This window comes from Heterodontus francisci, chromosome 29, assembly GCF_036365525.1.
Source record: "Heterodontus francisci isolate sHetFra1 chromosome 29, sHetFra1.hap1, whole genome shotgun sequence".
Classification (NCBI taxonomy): Eukaryota; Metazoa; Chordata; class Chondrichthyes; order Heterodontiformes; family Heterodontidae; genus Heterodontus; species Heterodontus francisci.
In genome coordinates, this window is record NC_090399.1 from 35,143,586 (window position 1) to 35,168,084 (window position 24,499).

General features: G+C 45.2%; 1 protein-coding gene across 1 annotated transcript; it reads left to right on the forward strand.

The window, feature by feature from the left end:
- Positions 1–4,302: 4,302 nt before the first annotated feature.
- LOC137345749 (probable G-protein coupled receptor 139) lies at positions 4,303–12,376 on the forward strand. The gene is made up of 5 exons (XM_068009008.1): positions 4,303–4,376; positions 5,474–5,485; positions 6,421–6,542; positions 10,107–10,951; positions 12,353–12,376. The coding sequence occupies exons 1-5, from the start codon at positions 4,303–4,305 to the stop codon at positions 12,374–12,376; spliced, it is 1,077 nt and encodes a 358-aa protein (XP_067865109.1).
- Positions 12,377–24,499: the final 12,123 nt, after the last annotated feature.

A 24,499-nucleotide genomic window follows, 5' to 3' on the forward strand; every position in this document is an offset into this window, starting at 1 on the left:
TAGCACAGACACGATGGGCCAAATGTCCTCCTTCTGTGCTGTCTGATTCTCTGATTCTGTGTCTGTACAATCTCCCACTGTCAGTCTCTGTTTACGCATTAACACAATCACAAACATCCATTGGGTTGTATTTTGGAATCGATGCGTTGCTGGGAGTTACAATGAGAATGAAATATGAAGTGAATCTTCCGCCGGCACTGGGCCGGGCCGGAGAAGCGCTCGTTACTCACAGACATTGGCCGTCCCTTTGGGGATTGGGAGGTATGAGCCCGCTCTCCACCGTCGGCCTTGAAAACCTTTCTTACATCTCCCGCAGTCCGACCCCGTTGTGTTGTGTTCACACTCACAACTCAGCTTCCCCTTCTCCAAGATACAGTTGTTGGTGTGAAGATTGCACTTTCACATGGTAACAAACAACAACAAGCTGGTTTAAAATAACCTGATCAGCTCTGTTAGACAGCAGACTCTCCGCTCCGCGACTCCGTTCCCCCTTTACCAGCTTAGCTCTGGAAACTCCAACGTTTTTCTCCCCACTGATTCCAGTGTCAGTTCACCGGGAATTCCAGCTTCAGATCAGGTGAATGAGCAACATTCAGTGATAGAATGAGTGTGGTTTACAGAACAAACAACTCTCCTTTTCAACAGAAATCTCCAGGAAATGTGACAGGAAAACTGACAGGAGTGGATATCAGTGATTCAGGATAGAAAGAGGAAGCAGAGTGTGGGATTTGGGATCAGTTGGATAGATTGGGACACAGACACAGACTGGGAAAAGGCAGGTTTGGGACTGAAGTCAGGGACAACCTGCTGGTGAAAGTTTTTTTAATATAATATTTTTTAATATAACGGACACCTTTGCATCACTAACATCGACTGAGAATCCAACACTCCAGTGATGGCGGCCGTGCCTTCAGCTGCCTGGGCCCAAAGCTCTGGAATTCCCTCCCTAAACCTCTCCGTCTCTCTTCCTCTCTCTTCTCCTTTGAAACACTCCTTAAAACTGGCCTCTTTGACAAGCCTTTGGTCATCTGTCCGAATATCTCCTCATGTATCTCAGTGTCACAGTTTGTCTGATTTACTCTCCTGTGAAGCAGTTTGGGATGTTTTACTATGTTAATGGTGCTATATAAATACAAGTTGTTGTTGTTTCGTAAGTCTGATTTGGAAAGGCCCAAAGTGTTGGTCCGGTCTCTCTGCCAAGAAGCGTGAGAACGCTGCTCTCGGTGACTCTGTGTTAACAACATCGAGCCACTGTTTAACTCACTGCGAAGGAGAAGCTTCAAAATCTGCAGATTGGATGTTGCACAGTTTGCAAATTCACAGTTCTGGGAAAGTATTACTAAAGTAAGCAACACACTCGAGCCTGAATTATGAGGAATCATTTCATTGAGTTTCAAGGACTTCCTAACACTGTGTAACAGACTTGAGAGACTGAATAGCCTCCTCCTGTTCCTGTGTTTACTCTGATTTGTCAGACATGGTGTGAGACAATGAATCTCTCTATCTGGTGAACCCTGTTCTGGTTACGTATGATGGAATATAGGTGTATTCGGCTTGATTAAGTAGAATTTGGAAATAGTGTATTCTGCCTTTCGAGTTAAAGATTGAATAAATGGTTAGTTTTCAGAGCTCACTGAAGTTCCCCTTGAAGATGGTAGAGTTAATCATTTCAAGGTCTCTGTTAGAATAGAATTGCTGTTACCAGGGATTTGGGAGATAAACACACACATTGAAATATCCTGTGTGACCTCAGTAAGAGGTAGCAATAAAACTTAATTGGTTTATTGGGTTGTTGTTCAGACAGGTCGGCTCCGGTGGTTGCTGTGGGTACAATGGAAAGGGTAATGGACAATAAATGGAATGTACACACAGGAACAAGAGAGGTCAAGTGAACACAATTATGAACATTTTGACTTGATAAAAGCTCACAAACTTCAAATTCCAGTCAAATATTAAAGTTAAGATATTGATTTTGAAAGGAACACAGGAAGGTCACATCAAATACAAAAGTCATGTGACACCTTCGAAATAGTATAAAAATACAAGGTTCTGAAGCAAACAGTTAGGAGTGTTGAATCCTCAAACAACATTTCTCATCCCATGCCTAATTCGGGGATTTAAGGTACAAGTTTACTTTAAATTTTGATGGCTATTCTAAGATAATTTTGCTGTAACATTAGCAAGGTTAGACTTGTGGATTCTATGTTAAAAATAAGAATATGTATTACATCACTCTGTAATGTTTCATATTGTGATATACTTATCCACTTAAGTTTATTACATGTTAAATTCTTTAATAAATATATAAAAGTTAATAAAGCGTCTCATGTAGTATTCTGTATACAACCACAAGAACCCCCTCTCTGTGTCTCTTTAAGTGGAAATATACTTATTGAAGACAGTTTCCCAGATCCCAGATCCAGATCCCAGGCGGCACAGTGGCGCAGTGGTTAGCACCGCAGCCTCACAGCTCCAGGGACCTGGGTTCGATTCCGGGTACTGCCTGTGTGGAGTTTGCAAGTTCTCCCTGTGTCTGCGTGGGTTTTCTCTGGGCGCTCCGGTTTCCTCCCACAAGCCAAAAGACTTGCAGGTTGATAGGTAAATTGGCCATTATAAATTGTCACTATTATAGGTAGGTGGTCGGGAAATATAGAGACAGGTGGGGATGTTTGGTAGGAATATGGGATTAGTGTAGGATTGGTATAAATGGGTGGTTGATGTTCGGCGTGGACTCGGTGGGCCGAAGGGCCTGTTTCAGTGCTGTATCTCTAATCTAATCTAATCCTTATAATATCTGAGATATTTATGACTTAGCCATAAGAATATTAAAAGTTGGCCATCCAAGAGATGGTAAAAATCTCTGTTGGTTTTCTTTCTTTGAGGAAAAGCGAGTGCATTCTTTAGATCCAAATAAGTGTCTGAGAATGTGTTTGGTTTGAACTTGATTAAGGGACATTCGTGGGGATATGTTCCTGATTTGGTTTAGTTCCTAAAAGGGGTTAAAGTTATAAATCACTTCATATGCTTGGTGGCTGTATATAGTATGTATATCTGATTTATCTCAGAGGAATGCAGATATCACACTTATATTAGCAGTGTATTTTCTTTTGCTGCAGAGCCTTCTAGTTTCAGTTTTTCCTCTTAAGCTCCACCCATAGGCTTAAACAATCAAAGACAGTGAATACAGATAAGTGGACAGACTAATACAATCAAACCCAGAACAAGCAAACACTACATTTTCCCCTTTTGACAAAAGACATTATTTTGAATTAAAGTATTCTAAATAACAAACATACATAAATCAATTTATTTCTTAGTGTTTAACTTGTATATTTTCTCTAAGTACGGAAATAGTCTTTGAGATAGGAAGGTCTCTTTGGTCTTTGATTAGATATACGAATTTGAGGTTGTGGATCTGTCTGATCAGCTTGATGAGGTGGATGATCACTATCATTCCTAGGAAAAGGAAATGTATCCACATAATCACTATCCTGAAAATATCCTGGTCTGCTCCCTATAAAACGCCTCGCATTCCACTTGCTGTTGTCATCCAACAGATAAGCATGTGTACCGAGCAAACATTTAATCTACTTTGGACCTAATACTGAGGAAGCAAGTTTGTGGTTGCAATTTGCCATTTGATTTGAACCCAATCTCCAACTTTAAACTGTGGTTCCCTTGCACCTTTATGTTTGTCAAAGTATGCTTTTGTTTTACCTTGTCGCTTTGTGATTGCATCTGCTTTTACTCTGACATCCTCGTTAACTGGTGGTGATGGTTTAAGAATAGGCAATGGCATGTGAAAGTTATGACCTATCATAAGTTCGGCTGGTGGTCAGAGAGGGTTTAGATTTTACTCCAGCTGCTGTCACTCTGTAACTGTAAAGTCAATCTCGGGTGCTGGAAATATGCATTTGTCCTTGTTGAGCATCAAATTATATTTTACAAGTTGAGTGAGCACTGTTGATAACTATGAACATAAGAAATAGGAGCAGGAGTAGGCCATTCAGCCCCTCAAGCCTGCCCTCCATTCAATAAGATCATGACTGATCTGTCCCAGGCCTCAACTCCTCTTTTGGCCTGCTCCGTATAACCCAGAGATTTCAAAAATCTATCTACCACCTCCCTAAATACATTTAGTGACCTAGCCTGCACAACTCTCTCAGATAGAGAGTTCCAGAGATTCACCACCTTCTGAGAGAAGAAATTCCTTTGCATCTCAGTTATAAGAATTGTTGATCATGCTCAGCTATCTCCCTTCCCTGGACAACAACGTTGTCAAGTAGGTTGAGCGTCCCCTCAATGTCGAACAAGACTGAAGAAACAATCTTCTGGAATGCACTAGGTGCTGAACTCAGTCCATCAGGCATTCTGCGGTACTGAAACACACCTTCATGGGTAACAAAAGCTGTAAGATATCTGCTTTGTTCTGCTAGAGGTCATTGAAGATAACTCCATCGCATATCAAGCTTTGTGAAGCCTGTGGAGTCATGAAATGATGCTGACAGTTCTTGAATTGCAGGAAGTGGATATTTTTCCGGAATGATAGCTTTGTTGACTGCCTTTAGGTCAATGCATAGTCTAAGTTCACCATTTTTTCATCGTGCAATGACTAGATTTGATATCCACGGCTATGAATCGGATTTGTTCAATGATACCGACTGCTTCCGGTCATTTCAGCTCCTGTGACACTTCAGCACAGATTGTAAATGGCAACCGCTGCAAATTTTGTGAAAACATTTTTTGAATTGATGCATCAATGCAAGGAGCATGACCGTACCACTTAATCTCCGCAAAACCCAGTGAATAAGTGAATACTAGTGTGTATAATCTGCATTATCAATCCCATTAATCTGTGCTCCGGTGGGGTCAGCGACTTTAAATCCAAGCCTATCGAAAAGATTTACCCCCATAAGGCTTCAGCCTTTAGCTAGAAAGTGAAGCTGTCTCGGGTGACATTTTTGTAGTGTACTGGAACTGTGATCATCCCCGAAACTGGAATGATAGTGTCATCATAAACTTGAACCAGATCAGAGCTGACCTTCTACCTCAATGCCATTTTCCCACACTATCCCCACATCCCTTGATATCTTTAATATCTAAAAATCCATCGATTTCTGTCTTAAACATACTCGATGACTGAGCCTCCACAGCCCTCTGGGGTTGAGAATTCCAAAGATTTATCACCCTCTGAGTGAAGCAATTCCTCCTCATCTCAGTCCTAAATGGCCTACCTCTTATTCTGAGACTGTGACCCGTGCTTTTAGAACCCCAACCCCCTCCAGCCAGGAGAAGCATCCTTCCTGCATCAACCCTTTTGAGCCCTGTACAAATTTTATATGCTTCAATGAGATCAGATCGCATTCTTTTAAACTCTAGAAAATACAGGCCCAGTCTCCTCAAACTCTCCTCAAAAGACAATCCCACCGTCCATGGATCAGTCTGGTGAGCCTCCTTTGCCCTCCTCTCTTAGGTCCTTACTTAGGTAAGGAGAGCAAAACTGCACATAATACTCTAGGTGTGTTCTCACCAAGTCTCGATCAAATTGCAGCAATACTTGTTTATTCCTGCACTGACGTCCTCGTGCAATAAAGGCCAACATTTGCCTTCCAAATTTCATGCAGCACCTGCATGTTAGCTTTCAATGACTTTTGAACAAGGACACCCAGGCCCTTTTGGACATCAATACTTCCCAATCTCTCACCATTTAAGAAGTGCATGGAGTTATAATGATACTCACGATAGTGTTATTAGCATTGGTGTCTGAGTAATAATATTGTATTTGGACAACACACTCAAGCCTGAATCATGAGGAATCCTTTAATTGTGTTCCAAAGGATTTTCTAACACTGTGTAACAGGCAGGCTCGAGGGGCTGAATGGCCTCCTCCTGTTCCTGTGTTTATTCTGATTGGTCAGTCATGGTGTGGGGCAGTGAATCTCCCTCAGGTTAACCCTGCCCTTGTCCTGTGTCTCCTCCCCACTCTCCCCTCCCCAGGAACAGCTGAAGACTCTTGCCAGTGAGATGGTGAAGGACTCCCCAGAGTTTCACTGCCTGCAGTCCCAGTTCTCTGCTTTACAATGAGAGCCTGCAGCTCAAGACCCAGATGGACGATGGCCGCAATCTGCTCTTCACCACCCGAACCACAGTCGAGTGAAAGAACAACCTCATTGCTGGGAGAATACATCTTTGAATTTTCATTAATTGAAGTTTATTACTGCCGTCAGAATTGTTCAGTTTATGGAGCTTTCCAATTCAAACTCAGAAATAAATATATTCCAGCACAACGTGGACTGAACTCGATGTCGTAATCTGTTTGTTAAACTTTTTTAAAAAATTGAACAATGCAACAATCTCAATATCCCCGGGGAGATCCCACAGGGTATAAATTACAGGCTTTGGCAATGTGTCACCTTACAGTTTAATACAAAGAGATTGCCTGCAGCACGAAGGGACGCATCACCTCACACACAAAATGGATCAACCAATTGACAGTATCGGGAAAGTATATTACCCCTTCCTTGCTGTTATTGGTGTTCCTGGTAAGTGACTATAACCATTGAAGTTGTGTAAATCTGTGTGTGAGCTGGTCTCTGGATTTACTCTGTGACTGATAATGTTAAATGCTGATCTAGTGGTCACTGTTATACAGACACCCGATCAGTGATATCATTTCCTTATGTCAAATATCCTGAATTATCTCTGCAGTTTTATTCCATTGTCTCAGCTGATAATAAACCTCTGTTTGTAACTGACAGGCTCTCTAAATTATCAGGTTATTGTATTTAGTGAAATATCGTGTCATCGAGTCATGGAGTCATAGAGTTAGACAGCACAGAAACAGGTGCTTCGGCCCATCGTGTCTGTGCCGCCATCAAGCACCTAACTATTCTAATCCCATTTTCCAGCACTTGGCCCATAACCTTGTGTGCTATGACATTTCATGTGCTCATCTGAAATGCTGAATTAGACCTCAGTGAAGGCAACTCTCTGAGTGAAGGTATTAATGGGAGCATCAGTCTGTGGAAAATCAAATTGAGTGTGAGTCACTAACCAGAGTAGAACACCTGATCCCAGTGACCATGTATTCCAAGGAGTATCTCTTACTGCAGAAATGTACTGATTGTGTGTCACTAACTGGAATGAACAAGCTGTTTTTTATTTTTAAATTGCTGTTTTACATGACTGGCATCTCCTCTCCATGGAGCTTTCGCTGTGTTTAACGAAAGTTATATGAGGCAAAAGGGAATATTTTTCTTGTTAATTGAAGATGTTTGGTAATAATTGTATTCAGTGAAATGTATTGATATTGCTCTGTCTCCTATTGAACTGCTCCAACAGAAACAGATGAAAGGTCACTGACCTGAAATGTTAACTCTGCTTCTCTCTCCACAGATGCTGCCAGACCTGCTGAGTATTTCCAGAATATTTTGTTTTTATATTAGAAACAGATGTTAACTACTTACTGTCAGGACAGCATTCTAATCCTCTGGATAATGATTTTTCGTACTCCAAGTACAGTTACTGTAAACACTTTAATTATTTTAGTGATGATTAATCCCCTTCCCCCAACATGGTCCTGAGAATCTGTGGGTCATGAGTGGTGAATTTTATTATCTGTCTATTACACAGGATGAATATTAGGCTGTGTTTATTGAATCGTCCACTTCTGTAACTGATTATGGTTTGATAGATCAGTTCTTTGTTTAGGATATATGGACCATTGTTTGTTCCAATCCTACTCAGCTCCCCTCCTGCACATATTTTTCCAACACTTTCACTGTGCTGGTGTAATATCCTTCTTTTGTCTTGAGCTGGAAAAACAGATCAACTTTGCTTCTAATTTCCACCTCTCCCTCGACTTCACATTTTCGGTCTCTGGCACCTCCCTTCCCTTCCCTGACTTCTCGACCTCCATTTCAGGGGATTGGCTGTCCACCAAAATCTACTAAGATCCCACCGACTCCCACAGCTACCTTGATTATACTTCCTCCCACCCGGCTTCTGGGAAAGACTCCATTCTCCCAGTTTCTCCACCACTGTTCCATCTGTTCTGACGATGCCACCTTCCACACCAGTGCTTCTGAAATGTCTTCATTATTCCTCAGCGAGGATTCCCCTCCAATGTGGTTAACGGGGCCCTCGACCATGTCCATCCCATTTCCCACATTACTGCCTTCACCCCTTCCCTCCCTGCCAGAACCACGATACGGTTCCCCTTGTCCTTGCCTTCCACCACTATTATTTACGATAATTGCACTGACTCCTACAGCTCCCACCTGGATGGCCTGTGCTGGTTATGGAGGATAGCTATGCCAGAGTCACTGGGAGTGGAAGGGGTGTGGGTTGGTGCTTGGGGTGGGGATTCCCTATTGGTACACAGCTGGCAGGCTGCTCCACACCCTTGGGGTCTACCCACCATTCTCCATCACTTTTCCGGGCCACTGGAGCCTTCTCCTCTTTGCCAGGTTTTCCATTCTCCCCGCTCCCTCTGTTATTCTGCTGTAACCATTTACACCTCCTCTGGACCCATCCTCTGTTTCTTTAATTGTCCCATTCACCTTGCACCATCATCCCTTTTATCATTAAATCACTCCTGCCCTCCACCCGATCACAGACCTTCCCTTTTGTTCTTTCCTCCCCCTATACCTCACTTTCCACTGACTACATGATTATTTTAAAACTGTTAATCTCTAATATCTTCCAGTTCTAATGAAAGCCTATCAGCCTGAAACATTAACTCTGTTTCTCTCTCCACAGATGCTGCCTGACCTGCTGAGTGTTTTCAACATTCTCCTATTTTTATCAGATTTACAGCAGTTTCAGTATTTTGTTTTGACTCCAACGTTTATTCCTGGATATTAACAGGGGTGAGTGACATAGGTGGGGAGCGGAGTTTCAGAGTTTTAACTCCACAGACTGCCTCTTTTATCCTTGACAGGTTCCCCGCCCTGAAGTCAGCCTGATTGACAGGCTTGGCTTCCAGTCGGGTAGGACGGACACTGGAGCAGGCCTCAGGACCAGGGCGGTCCAAATGCTGACCCCGGTGTTTTGGGGGAGATGCCTGATATTGGGGGGGTGTCCAATCACCATCTCCAGAGGGGGAGACAATGCATGATGTCTCCGATCACTGGTCTGTCCATCCTCAACCCGGGGGAGGGGTCTCCTATCCTGCAGTGTGGTCCGTGATCTGGGAGGAGGAGCGGGAAGGGAGGGAAAGGCAAGTGTCTGATCCTCAACCCCGGGGAGGGGTCTCCTTTCTTGGAGATTGGTCCCAGTCCGGTTAGGGGGAACAGGCAGAGGGAGTGTCTGATTCAAGATACGATGGTGGACCTGATTTTTCTGGGCTTTGAAACCCTGGAGGATGGTCTGATCCCGGGAGAGGAGATCTGAGCCTGTACAGGAACCCCATCCAGGGATGACAGTCTGATCCCAGGGTGCGGTGCAGGATCCTAGGGAAGGTGATGTCCTATCCCGCTGTCGGTGAAGTGCAATCCTTTGGGATGCGGTCTGACCTGGAGGAGTAGTGAGGTTCAAGCACAGGGTGGAAGGTGGAAGTCTAATTCCCGGGTGGTCCAATCCTAGAGGAGGTCCATTCCTGGGGGGTTCTTATTCTGGGGGTGAAATCTGATTGGTGCCCAATCAGTTCGATCCTGGGGAATGGTGATGTCCAATTGGGGGGAAGGTGGGGTGCAGTTCTAGGGTGGGGAGATGATCCCAAGGGGGCGGTCCGAACCTGGAATGGGGACTATTCCAATTGCCAATCCCGAGTGTCTTTGTATGTGGTATGGAGTATAACAGGGAAACCCGGCCAGACAGAGTTAAACCTGTAAAGCAGATTAAATCAGAGACTTCCAGCCGATTCAAATTACCAACCCGCCTCCTGGGAGCGATTGTCTGTCCATCCCCTTTACCAACTCCGTTAAACCGGGAGTTGGCAGGTCGGTGGTCAGTTGGGGTTGGGTTGAGATTTTTAAATTTTAACCTCTGACCAACCCCCAACCCCCCTGTTTTTGGTGCTAAAATCCTGCCCTTATTGTCTGGGTCAGACACGGAGAATGTTTGATCAGTAATTTCCAGTCTCTTTTCCCTTCACTCTCTTACAGTTAATTTACTGGCGATTGTGATCCTGTCCCGGGGAAAGTGCGGCCTCTCCACCTGCACCACTCGCTACCTGGTGGCCATGGCAACGGCGGATCTACTGGTCATTATCATTGCGGTCATACTGTGGCAAATCAGTTATTATTATTTCCCGGTGTCTTTCATAAACATCACCCCTGTGTGTAGTGTTAATTTTGTCCTGGTTTGTGCTATCTTGGACTGTTCTGTCTGGTTCACTGTCACTTTCACCTTTGATCGATTTGTGGCCATTTGTTGCCAGAAGCTGAAAACAAAATATTGCACCGAGAAAACTGCATCTGTGGTTCTAACAACAACCTGCATTCTGTTCTGTTCAAAAAACATTCCCTTCTACTTTGCACTTGAACCTCAATTAATAATCGACAATGTACGGTGGGGCTGTTATCTTAAGCCAAGCTATTCTACTGATCCCGGATGGGTGGGATTTGACTGGTTTGATAAGGTTTTCAGCCCATTGATCCCATTTGCTTTAATTCTGTTGCTCAACGCTCTGACAGTCAGACACATTTTCGAGGCCAGTCGAGTCCGTAAGAGACTGAGGGGTCAGGGCAAGGTAGAGAATCACAGTGACCCAGAGATGGAGAGCAGAAGGAGGTCTGTGATTTTACTCTTCACCATATCTGGCAACTTTATACTTCTGTGGTTGTTGCATGTTATGGAATTTTTATATTATAACATTACAGGAACAGATCAGAGGGATTACATCGATTCTGAATATATATTTCAACAGGTCGGATGGATGCTGCTTATTTTAAATTGCTGCACAAACACATTTATTTATGTGGTGACTCAGTCCAAGTTCAGAGAGCAGGTCAAGAGTGCAGTGAAATATCCGTTTTTTTAGGTTTTTTTTAGTTTTTAGAGATACAGCACTGAAACAGGCCCTTCGGCCCACCGAGTCTGTGCCAACCATCAACCACCCATTTATACTAATCCTACACTAATCCCATATTCCTTCCACATCCCCACCTGTCCCTATATTTCCCTACCACCTACCTATACTTGGGGCAATTTATAATGGCCAATTTACCTATCAACCTGCAAGTCTTTGGCATGTGGGAGGAAACCGGAGCACCCGGAGGAAACCCACGCAGACACAGGGAGAACTTGCAAACTCCACACAGGCAGTACCCAGAATTGAACCCGGGTCGCTGGAGCCGTGAGGCTGCGGTGCTAACCACTGCGTTACATCAGGGTTGTCCAACATACGGCCTGTGGCCCAGGATTTGGCTTGCCAAAGGTTTCCATCCGTCTCACCAATGTAAATTGTACCCGGGACCGTACCTCATTCTCGCCAAGGCTCCATGACTGGAGATGGGAAATTTCCCTTTGACTTCTTCTTGCAGACCGGCCATGTTAAAAACATCACACTGTCAGTTTCATAGCTGACAGCTGCTGAAGCAGGAACACGTTTCCCAACTTCAGACAGTGGGCTTTGAAAAAAAGAGAGGGGGATCATGGCGGTGGAACAAAGAGAGAGAGAGAGGGGAAACAAAGAGAGGGGAAACAAAGAGAGGGGAAACAGAGAGAGGGGGAACAGACAGAGAGAGAGAGAGAGGAAGGCAGACAGAGAGAGAGGGAGAGAGAGAGGGAGGCAGACAGAGAGAGAGAGGGGGGGCAGACAGAGAGAGGGAGAGAGGCAGACAGAGAGACAGAGAGAGAGAGACAGAGAGAGAGAGAGAGGGAGGCAGACAGAGAGATAGAGAGAGAGGGAGAGAGAGAGAGAGGGAGGCAGACAGAGAGAGAGAGAGAGAGAGAGAGAGAAAAAGGGAGGCAGACAGAGAGAGAGAGACTGAGAGAGATAGAGAGAGGGGGACACTAGAGAAAAGGGGAACAGAGAGGGGGAGAAATACACAGAGAGGGGGAACACAGGAACAGAGAGACAGAGACAGAAAGAGAGATCCAGATCACTCCTGACAGATGGATATATATCCGGAATACTCCACATCACTACAGCAAATGTGCGGGCAGGCACTGACTACCTGTGCAAGCAAACAAATGACAGGTATCTCACTAAATCAGTGTCTAACACAGTGATGAGAAAGTAAGTAAATAAATTAATCTTGTCATTTAAAACTTCTTCACAAAAAAGCACATTTGTTGTTGTTTGATTAATAATAAGATAACTTTTTAATGCCTTTATCTTTCTGAAATTGTTTCACCGGTACTCCCTGTAAGACAAAAATTGTAATCTGGCCTCCCACCCGAAAAGGTTGGACAACCCTCAGTGACATGAATTAATCAATAAACAAAATAACTGAGAGCAGCCCAGAAGTGGGTCCCACTGTTTCCAGTCCATGAATGGAATATTTATCCCCAATGGGAAAGAGATGACTGAAAGGTGGATAACCCGAAATAATCGGGCTGGGGCTGGGGCTGGGGCTGGAGTTCACAGGCCAAAGAGCAGCAGGCAAGAGATGACCGACAACTGGATGATCCAAAATACACTGGCGGAGGCAGTGGAGTCAAGTATGGCAAAGAGCAGCGAGATGCAGGCAAGAGGTGACCTTTGGAGGAGTGGACATGAAGGTGGGTGGGGGGCCGGGGGGGGGGGGGGGGGTGCGGGTGCGAAGGAGAATCAGAGGGTCACCTGCTGGAGAGGAGGGGAATCAGCAGCCACAGTGTCTCCACCACCTCCATTGGTTCTTTTCTATTTCCTGACATCTACTCAGAAAACAAAACTTGTTATTACAAAATCAAAATGCAACAAAAGCTAGAAATCTTGTGTTAGCTGATTGTAATGACTTGTTTTATTTTTGGAGATATTTTATTGAGTCCATCTACCTTCGATTCCTCCACTGCCATCTCTCTTTCACTCACTCTCAATACCTGCAGTCACATGGTGGTGTTGATGGGGGTTGTTGGGGGATTCTGAAGATGCCGGAATTAGAGAATTGCGGAGATCTCAGAGGGTTGTAGGGGCTAGAGATGGTTACAGAGTTAGGGAAGGGTGTAGGGGCTGGGGAAGGTTATAAGGATCGGTAGGGGTGTTGGGGCAGAACGTGATTACAGAGATAGGGAGGGGTGTAGGGCTGGAGGAAGTTACAGAAATAGGAAGAGGGTAGTGGCTGCAGGACATTACAGAGGTAGGGAGGTGTATAGCGCTGGAGGAGGTTCCAGAGATAGCGAGGGGTTATGGGCTGGAGGAGGTTCCAGAGATAGCGAGGGGTTATGGGCTGGAGGAGGTTACAGAGTTAGGAAGGGGTGTAGGGTTGGAAGAGGTTTAATTTTATTCATTCATGCGATATGGATGTCGCTGGCTAGACCTCCAAAAAACCCATTGAAGATACATGAATCCCAAGGGAGAAAAGTTTCCCACTGTGAACAAAGTTTAAGAAGAATACTGGGCCCCAACTAAAAGCAAGATCTACCTGCAAGCAAGGACTCTACAGTGAGCTTGAACACCCGTAACAAAAAGTCTTCAGATATTACCTCAAACTATTCCACTTTATTTCTTCTGTTCTTTTCTGTCCCTATCTGCATGTGTGTTTCATGCATGCATGCTAGTGTGGGCGCGTCGTGTATCTGTAGGCCTTAACCGGATTAGAGTTTAAGTTTAATAACATTTCACTTTTCTTCTTTAAACCTAAGAAAAACTGTGTGTGTGCAGAGTTCCTTGCCTTATAATTGGAAAGCGGTGAACAAGGATTCACCAAGGGGGAGCTACAAACATGGTGTTTGTAAAATTAATCCCTGTTACAGTAAGACCAGGTGAAGGCTGAAAGGGAACTCTAGACCACTTTCTCACCTGGTCGTATTAGAGTGCTCACTGATTCAATTAGCGAGATGGGTTTTGTCAATAGTGATGATCAAAACACATCTACAGCCTCTGACTTTGAAAGAAACAAAATTTCATCCCCCACCGAGTATGTCTGGAAGGCTCTGAAATCCAACAACTCTCCAAGAAGTTGCTGTTTCAAACAAAGAGAGGGTCACATGACTTACCTGCTGGTAAGACAGGGGCTTTTGAATTCTGCCTCAGAAAGGAAACAAACTGCACTGGACTGGCAGAACAAAAGTATTTCACTCTCTGTCTCTCTCCCTTCAGCAAAGTCCCAGGGAACGCACGGTGGCAGCTTAAACTTCAAGACTACAGGCAAAGTCCCTCTTCAGCCTTCTGGTACCAGAGAAGCAATCCTGAAATTGTGCATCGGGCCCCAGTGAGGACTCCAAGACCTTCACCTCAGTCAAGGACACTAAGAACTGTATCTATATTCCATATATTATGAACTCCACTTCAATCCACACCCCACCTCCCCGCCCCCCCCCAAAATTTTTTCTCCCCCTCTGTATCTATTTGTGCGTGTATGCCTCTGATATGCATGTCCGCATGGGTGCGTCATGTATTTTAGTGATTTTAACTAGGTTCGAGTGATAAGGTTAATAAACTTACATCTTTCTTATTTAAACTGAAGAAAGCCTGTATGATTGGTTCATTTGCAATTACAATTAAAGTGCAGTGAGCCAGGGCTCACTGAGGTGGTAAGCTAAAATCACTGTGTTTTAAAAGATAATCCCTGTTACAGCAAAACCAGGAAAGGGAGGAAAGGGGAGCCTGAGACCCCTTCCTCACCCAGTCATAACAGACCTTTAATAAATGATACTTCACATAATAATATAGAATTCATTTTGAGATCGTTCTCTCTCTCTCTTATTTAGAAAGATTCTACAGCAGGCAGCTAGGACAGCACAGGCCTGTTATCACTGCCAAGGACATGAATCTAGCACAGGTTCTGAAACAAGACATTCCTAAAGCTGATGAGATGAATCCTCGTACCCTCTCAAGACAAGTGTCTGGCAGAAGTTTAAAAATAAAACCAAGCACGTGATAAAGTGAAAGGTGACTTCGGGGGGTACAGAGTTATGCACAAGTGGGAGGTGACCACCCTGACACCTCGGGTACCTGTCACATATTCATTGGTTAGAAGGGTTCAAACAGCTGATTGACAGAGGATAAACTACCAGCCCTCAATAATAAGGTTTATCAATGGATCCTATGAGCAGCAGAGACAGCAGATACTGTCTGGCAGAAGATAGAGAGCTTCCTAACACCTCGGCTAACTGGAGGAGGTGAAAAGACAGAGACACAGAGAGAGAGAGAGAGAGAGAAGACTGCCCTTCCAGCTGCAGAGATCGGCTGCAAAATCATCCGTCACGGGTCGTATATTTCTTCTGTCGATTTAGCTTATGCATCATATCTAAAATGCTGCTTTTTAATAGATTATATTATATATTAATACGATAATTTTAAAATTACTTATGAGTTCATGACCACATTTTTTTTAATTCATTCATGGGATGTGGACATTGCTGGCAAGGCCAGCATTTATTGCCCATCCCTAATTGCCTTGAGAAGGTGGTAGTGAGCTGCCTTCTTGAACCACTGGAGTCCATGTGGAGTAGGTACACCCACAGTGCTGTTAGGAAGGGGGTTCCAGATTTTTGACCCAGCGACAGTGAAGGAACGGCGATATAGTTCCAAGTCAGGATGGTGTGTGACTTGGAGGGGAACTTGCAGGACATCAGTGAACCAGATGGGTATTTACAACAATCGACAATGGTTTCATGGCCATCATTAGACCAGCTTTTAAGTCCAGATTTATTAATTGAATTTAAATTCCACCTTCTGCTGTGGTGGGATTCGAACCCTTGTCCCCAGAGCAATACCTGGGTCTCTGTGTTTCTAGGCCAGTGACAATACCACCATGCCACCTACTCCTGAAACTAAATCTTACTCTGTGTAACAGGCATGAGGGGCTGAATGGCCTCCTCCTGTTCCTGTCTAACAGACTCCTGAAGGCTGAATGGCCTCCTCCTGTTCCTGTCTAACAGGCTCCCAGAGGCTGAATGGCCTCCTCCTGTTCCTGTGTATTAGAATTTGCCTGAGATCCAAAGTTAATCTGATTATCAGAATTTGGATTTGTGTTAACAGAGAATAGTCAGAACAATGTAAGTAGCAACTATAGCAGAGATGTTGTCTACATCCCATATCAACGTGCAAGTATCGGATATTAGCCAGAACAATGGAAGCACCCAAGCAGTATCACTTAACTATTTGGGATTGTCTAGATCATCCTGGTCTTTCTGTAAAATTAACTGCTCAAGAGTTAAGCCATCAAGACAGCCATTATCCAAGTCTGTAGGTTGGGTGAGTAGGAATTCACTTCAATTCACATTCTGAGCATCATGTGATAGAACTCACAAAGAAAAGTACAGAAATATCAGGAGACAGCCTTTTCTTGGGGGGAGAGCACACAGGACAGCTGGAGGGTCAACATTTACAAGTTTTATCAACTTGGATTTGTAAGAAACAGGTAAGTGTTGAAAGAAACACAAGGTGTATTGTTAGGCATGGTTCCGACGGGAGGGATATGGGTTGCAAATAAATGAAATAAGTTTGTGGACGGTCTCTCAGTCTCAGTTACCAGTTGAGTACAGGAGGTAGGTGCCATGGTAGAAGAGTTAGTCAGTACTATTCAGAAATATGTGGACAAGAAGCTAGGAGCAGGTAAATCATCAGTGCCTGAGGTAAACAGTCTGGGACAGGGGTCAGAACGACATCAAAGGTTACAGAAGGAAAAGAAAATAAAGCAGCATGATTGGAACACCATGATTATTCTGTGATAAAGGCAGAAAATAAGCAAATTAAAAGATGAATTAGAAGGGCAAAAGAGAGTGGTGGAGATGAACCAGAGTCGGTTGAGTGAGGTTAAGAAGCAGTTAGAAGACAAAAAGCAGCGTTGTGAGTCTCTGTCCGGATCACTTTCTTATTTAAAGATTGAGATTGATGATAAGATCAGAAAATTGATGCAGTGTGAGGCAGAGCTGGGAGTAAAGAGAGGGCTGGTGGAACAATACCAAAGGAAAACCCATGAGCTTAGTGCTGTCCTAAGGGGTGTTCTTAGGCAACGTGTGGAGGAGCAGAAAATTACTGGAAAGGGAGACAATCATGTTGTTTGTCAAAAACAGATTCGGGAGTTGAAGGATAAGTTGGAGCAACAGCGGAGTCTAATGTTCACTGTATCGGGACGACAGGTTGGGGAACAGGAAGGTTCCTTGGGTGAAATAGAGTGCAATGATCTCACATGGTCAACATGGGAATATGAATGTAGAAGGGAAGAACAGGGTGATCTGAATGTGAGTTATGATAAGAATGGCTCAGCGGGAAAAGGGGTGATGATGCCCTTGAGGTAACAAAGAGGGGAGGATGTGGGAATCACCACAATACTGTTTAGTATCTGTCCCCAGTGTTACGAAGGATGGGTCTGGTCACATTGCCGCGGAACGCTCCATCCAGTTGGACCGTGCTTTACCACCTATCCTTTGTGGGAAAGTTTCTGCAGGAAAACACCTTTGACCACCAATCCATCAGGCAGTGGTCTGCATGGAATGTCCTCAAGGCCGTAACGGAAAAGGAGATGGTGGATCCGGTCGGTTGGTTCCCCGAGCAGACTGCCAAAGTCATTTGGCAGAATGCCTCATCACCAGACCTTTCAAACAAGCACCAAGACATAGCTTGGCTGGTGGTGAGAAGGGCCCTCCTTGTCAGATCCTTCCTGCATGCCCGAAGTATCGCCTCCTCCACACGCTGCCCTCGAGGGGCCTGCAGTGGGGAAGAGACAGTTGCCCACCTCCTCCTGGAATGTGTCTTTGCAAAGCAGGTGTGGAAAGAGATGCAGTGGTTTTTGTCGACGTTCATCCCAAGCAGCTCTGTAACACTACACTCTGTGCTCTACGGGCTGTTCCCAGGGACATACACCGAGATAAACATCAACTGCTGCTGGAGGACCATCAGTTCGGTGAAAGACGCTCTTTGGTCTGCCTGAAACTTGCTGGTCTTCCAGCGCAAAGAGTTGTCCAAGACCGAGTGTTGTAGACTGGCACATTCCAAGGTCCAGAACTATGTGCTGACGGATGCACTAAAGCTTGGGGCATCCACTGCAAAGGCTCAGTGGGGAAAGACCACTGTGTAAGGTCCTCCCACCAAAGTGAACTGAGGGGCTGGACCCATGGGAAACCCCTCAGGCTGTAGACACCAGATATGGGTTTGCTGTAAAATGTACATGGCATGTATAATGGAATGGAAGGGTTGTGAGGCAACTCAATCCTGTATCAAAGAAAACTGATTTTCTTTGCACTTTTTGGAATGTCAACTTGGTGCTATTTTGGAGTGCATTTTTTACAAAGTTTTATGAATAAAGTATATTTTGGGGGAAATAAAACACAGTATTTTTTGATGCTCTGCAGTTAAATGAGAAAGCTCAGAACATCCCACAGATTAGATGCAGGGAGGATCCGACTCCCAGTAAAACAGCAATAGAGCAAGTAGCTGACTTTCATAATTGTGATGAGGGAGAGAGGGTGAAATTGGTACTGCATGTGTGCCATCCAGATGTGTATAAGTCTCTTCCTACCTCGATTAAGAAAGGCACTGGGACCTGGAGAGGGGTGAAAGAGACAGTGTGGAAAGCCACAGGTCATGGGTCAGTATCTGATCACAGCTCCCTACAGGACCTGCTGGAATGCAATCAGGAGGCTAGCGAGTTGCCGAATGTGTTTACAGACTGATTATGGAATCACTATCAGGCAGCCTTTCCCAGGCACGATCGTGATAGTGATGACCCGTTCGAAGTAAAGCAGTGGATTCAATACCTGATTGGGGCTGTGTATGAAAGATATAATGTGATTAATAATGGTTATGATCCCTCCAATAAAAACCACAATGAGGAGTGGGTAAGGGAGTGGATAAACAAGAAGTGGGAACAAGTAAAATCCCAAAAAGCAAAGATCCATGTGATTCAGCCCCCGGGCGTACGTTCCACAGCACCCCCATGGAGGAACGAGGGGAGCCCACAGTATGGGCCCCCTGCCCGGCACTCCCCTAAAACCCAGACTCGGTCAGCTCCAGAGTGTTGGAACTGTGGCCAAAGGGGCCATTTTTCCAGGCAATATCCAAATAGGAAAGCTAGCAGGGCTGGATAGGATGTGGGACCAATGAGGTGGACTGTTTGCGGAAAGAGTTTGAGGAATTGAAACAACTGATGAGGGAATCCGGGAAGGTGGGGCAGGTGTACGTCACAAGCCCCGGGCCAAGTAATGCTCCAAGTCCACTATGACTATTGGTGGCTACTCCGGTACAGGGATCTGTGAGTGAGTTACATTCAGACCCCTACGGCAGGCCCCATGGAACCATAACAGTAGGGGGTATCTCCCGAATGTTGTTGGTCAATACCGGGGCAACTCACACGTGTTTATGGAGAGAAATATCACAGACATTCGATTGTAAAGGAGTGATAGAATTAGGAGGCTTTGGGGGAGGAATGGACTGCTGTCAGTTAGTAGAAACCAGCCTGACCGTGGGCACCTTGACCACCCGTCACCCAGTAGTTTGGACAAAGAGACACAGCGAGGAATCAGATGGCAGATTAGGGCTGGATTGACTCTGAAAACATGATATTGTGCTAGGCATGATTAATCAATGTCTGTGCAGAGGGAATATGGACACGGGAGAGAAGGTAGTAGTTCGACTCGTAGGGATAATTTGGTCTGTGGGAGTTAGGCTTGAATCCTGCCTCGACCAACTTCTCAGAAACAATTTTCTGGAGGTTGATGTGGTGGCCAAGCAGGCTACATGATGGGCCAGACATAAAAACGAGTGTGGGGGGATGAAGCAGGTAGTTGATATACAAGGTCCAGATCCCTTCAGGCCCACTAGACAGTACCGGTTCCCGAAGGAAGCAGAGGAACCTGTGGCACAGGTCAACGAATCCTTGGTAACACAGGGAGTGTTACATAAGACGGTCAGTACCTGTAATTGCCCTGTCTGGCCGGTCCGGAATCCAGATGGGTCCTGGCGGTTGACAATTGATTACAGAGAAGTCAATCATCATTCCCCAGCCGTAGCGCCAATGGTCGCCTCTTCCCCAGAGGTTCAAATGTGTTACCTCAGACACATCAAAGGTCTTCACCATCCTGGACGTCTGAAATGGCTTTTGGTCCGTCCCCCTCACTGAATCATGTCAATATAAATTCATATTTACTCAATGTAACCTATCTGGACATTGTCCTATCGGGGGTGGAGGAGAATTGCTGAGGATAAGATAGACAATGTAAAGAGTACCCGATACCTCTTGATGTCCCATCATTGCGATGATTCCTCGGGTTTGTGGGATGCCATAGGATGTTTATTGAGAACTTTGCGGCCCGCACAGCCCATTTGTATGTGTTACATCAGAAAGGGCCTCCCTGGGAGTCGGGGCCTTGCAGGAACAAGCAGTGATACAGGATAAACAGGCCATCGCAGGGGCACCAGCATTAAAGACTCTGAAAACAGGGAAATCCTTCTCCCAGGAGGTAGCTACCAACGATGTCTCCCTGTCAGTGGTCCTGTTGCAGGAAAGACACAGGATACTGGTTCCTGTGCCATACACATCCCACAGCCGATCGCCTGTGGAACAGACATATAATGGATATGAGCGACACCTACTGGCTATGTATTGGGCCAGTGACAAGTTCCCATCCATTACTGGTTTGGAGGAGGTGGTCCTCCTCACTGCTCACACTCCCACTGAACTGTTACTGTCTGGATTGTTGGGGGATGGAACAGTATCCAGTAACAGAATTACATATTAGATGTTAGGTCTGCAAGAACACAACCTGATAGTCAAACATACTGCCACCCCCTTGTATTTAGCAGCTGGTCTTCTGATGTCAGGAAAATCGTACGAGTGCACTTTGGTGATACCAGAACCAGGTGAAGGGCCACTTGGCACCCAGCCTATACCTGACTGACTGCAGGTCTTTGTAGATGGGTCGAACATCCTTACACCAGAGGGACCTGTGTCAGGATTTGGAGTTTATGCAGCCAAGAAGGGAATAGAAAAATCAGTGACTTTGTTGGGAGGGTGATGGGCACAGCAAGCTGAACTGGCCACTGTGGACTAGGTCCTCCAAATGCCAGTAGGGGAAAAGTCTTTAACTATCTTCTTTGATAGTCACTTTACCTGCCTATCCCTAACTGATTATCCACCCAGCTGGGAAAAGAGAGGCTTTGCTGCCGTGGATGGTAAACCACCTCCTCACAGCTGGATTACTGCAATATGTCCTTAGCCAAGAGAGGGAGCGGCAACATCCCGTGGCCATAGTGAAGGTTAAAGTACATTGGAAGAACACCTCCTGGGCAGATGAGCACTGAAAGGCTAATGAATTGGGGAGGAATGGGCAGCCCTGAGTGTGATTAAGGCTTCCGTTAATCCACTGCAGGCCACCCGGCAGAACAACCCGACGTTGGTGGAAATGCAGAGCTAGGAGCCTTGGATTGTAGCAATCAGGCAAGTCATGAATGGCACAGAACCATGTCCCCCAAGGTGTCCTAAAAACAGGGAGGACGTCATGTTGGAACCAGACCAATTACTAGAGTTCCAAAATTGCTTGGTAATCCCAGAGCCTCTACAGGCTGAAATTGTCCAATGGACCCATGTGTCCAGTGGAGATCAGAGAGGAGAGGGACCAAACACAGAGAATAGCCCAAAATATGTGGTGGCCTAACAAAAGACAAATGGTGGATGAAGTGGTGGATCAGAGTATTGTCTGTACACAATATGATCCAGGCCTGAAAATCAAAGTCCCACCGACCCACGTAAAGACAACAAGTGGTCCATGGAAAACTCTCCAGATTGAGTATATTGGAGCCCTGCCTCACATCTCTAGAGGTAAAGAGTTTGTCCTGGTGGGAGGAGATTGCTTTTCAAAATGGGGAGAACTTTTCACAGTCAGCAAAGCTACTGCAAATCAAACCACAAGGATCCTGATTGAGCATATTTTCACCCAGGGGCGAGGGAGGGGATCTGCCAGAAAATATTGAATCTAATCGAGGTTCCCATTTCACAGGACAGGTGATGAAGGAAACCCTTAAATTGTTGGGGATTAAGTCACATTTTCACATCCTGTCTAATCCCCAAGCAGCAGGAATAGTGGAATGAATGAACTGAACCTTTAAAAATGGGTGAGTGAAATCCCCCACTGATTGAGGGAAGGAGTGGGACAGCCTGTTACCCCTCCTTCTAATGGCTATTTGGGGAACCCCCTCCAAGAGTACAGGGTTTAGTCCCCATGAAATGATGAGTGGGAGGAGAATGTGGCGACCAGAAATGTGGGTGGCTGCTTGTCTGTCCGGTCCACAGGTGGAGGGAGTCCACATGGATCAAAGAATGGAATTGTTCCAAAACCATGTGGAGCAGGTACAGTGGGTCCACAGCCTGTAACCTGGGTATGTCCAGAATAGGGGCCCCTGGGTGTTCATCAGCTGATTCTGAAGGTTATAAGGTGGGAGACCAGGTGATGGCCTGGGTCAATCGGCAAGAGGGGAAATGGAACCCAATGTTCCAGCATCCTTACCCGATCATTGACAAATTAAATCCACAAGTATATAAAATACACTGCCCAGGGTCCAAGTGGAAAAATGCAGACTAGTGGATCCATGTTAACCAGCTGAAACTGTATAAAGGTCCAGTACGTAAGGGGAAAGTAGACAGTTTAAAAATTATCATGCTGGATAATGCTGATGAATGGTGACCACATGATGAACCAATGGCCATTACTGACAGGGAGCTGTGGCCCCGTCCAACTACCCAGCCCGTGTGGGTACGGTCCGATGACTATACGGTCCTGGGGCCCTCTCCCTCACCCCAGTTATCCTCACACCCGCCAAAACAGGGCCGGAGGTGAGGCCAGAAGAAACAGTAAACAGACTGATAAGTTACCAGATACTGTGTTTGATCACTTCCCAGGTATGGTGAGAATCGTTGAGTGTAAGTGTGTGATAATCGAATTGACCCTGCTTCATATGTGCCACTCAGCAGTGATTAAGGGTTGGTGTCGGAGTGACCCTCAAGATGAACGATATAAATACAATCCGACCAGAGAAGAAGAAAGGATGAGAGAAATTGAGGAATGACTGAGTCGACAGTGGAACTGCCGCTGGGAGGTGGCAAGTCCTGGTTACATGGAGGAACTGTTGGATGGGAATCGAACTATTGGTACACGTACGGAGGAAGGGAATGGGTTTCGGGTAAAATGTATTTGTAACGGTAATGGAACAACGGTGGGGATTCGGTGGCGGTGATTTCAAGCCAATTCGCCATGTTTTCCTCTCCTGTCGGATATATGGGGAAAATGTCCGGACAATCTGATGGAAAGAATGGCTGTGTCAGGCAAGTCCCCCACCTGCCAAAAGTGAGGGAAATTAACTTTGCCACATGAACATTGATTTTAAACTGCTGATGGTGAAGAAAGAACTTGTTTAAAAAAAACAATTGGAGACGTTGGCTGGAGAGAGACATCAGCATATCCACAGTCAGTACTTGAAATGACAAAGGCGCTAGTCCCTGATCCAATTTAGTCCACAATGGACTTTTGATTACCAGACATTGAAGGTGGAAAGGCTAGCATTCCAGGTTAACTGCTAAGATGGCCAAATACACAAACAAATGTGGTCAGACTGGTTTGATCACATGGCTGGCTGACTGTTGAAGTTTTTTGAATTTGAACTTCCAACAACGAATTTGAAATCAGAAGGCTGTCAGCTCCTGGACTGAGAACACCTCTCCCCTGTCTGCTCTCATCTCGCTCTCAACAGCTTCAGAACCATTGAAGACATATGAACCCCAAGAGAGAAAAGTCTCCTACAGTGAGAAAGGTTTAAGAAGAATACTGAGTCCCAGTAAAAAGTAAGAGCTGTCTACAATCAAGGAGTCTATAGCAAGTTAGGAACACATAAACAGTAACAAGAAACCCCCTTTTAGAGACTGCCTCAAACCTCTACTTTTTATTTTTCTCTGTTCTTTTCTGTCCCTATTTGCATGTGTGTATCGCTTGTGCATGCTAACTTGGACGGGTCACAGATCCGTAGGCGTTCACCATATTAGAGTTTAAGTTCAAGGTTTAATAAATTTTACTTTTCTTCTTTAAACCTAAAGAAAGCCTGGTGTGGTCATTTCTTTGCCTTATAATTGGAAAGCTGTGAACAAGGATTCACAAAGCGGATTCTCCAAACTGTTGGAGTTTTTTGAATTTGGGCTTCCAACAAGGAATTTGAAATCAGAAGGCTGTTAGCTCCTGGACGGTTTTTAAAATTAAACCCTCTTACAATAAGACCAGGTGAAGACAGAAAATGACCCGTGGACACCTTTCTCACCTGGTCGTAACACCTGGTACTAATTCAAACATTAAACTGGTCCCAGTTCTGGAATAGACACAGTGGTAACGTCCGTTGTGAACCGGGTGATGACAGTGTCTATGTCAGCTCTCAGGTGAGGTTAGAGACCATTAGGAAACCAGGTCAAATCACTGCCGGAAGTCC

Coding starts and splice junctions, on each gene's coding strand:
- LOC137345749 (XM_068009008.1), top strand. CDS start 4,303: ATGTCGAACAAGACTGAAGAAACAATCTTCTGGAATGCACTAGGTGCT. Junction 6,543..10,106: donor TGCTGTTATTGGTGTTCCTG/GTAAGTGACTAT, acceptor ACTCTCTTACAG/TTAATTTACTGGCGATTGTG. Junction 10,952..12,352: donor AGTCCAAGTTCAGAGAGCAG/GTCAAGAGTGCA, acceptor CCACCCGAAAAG/GTTGGACAACCCTCAGTGAC.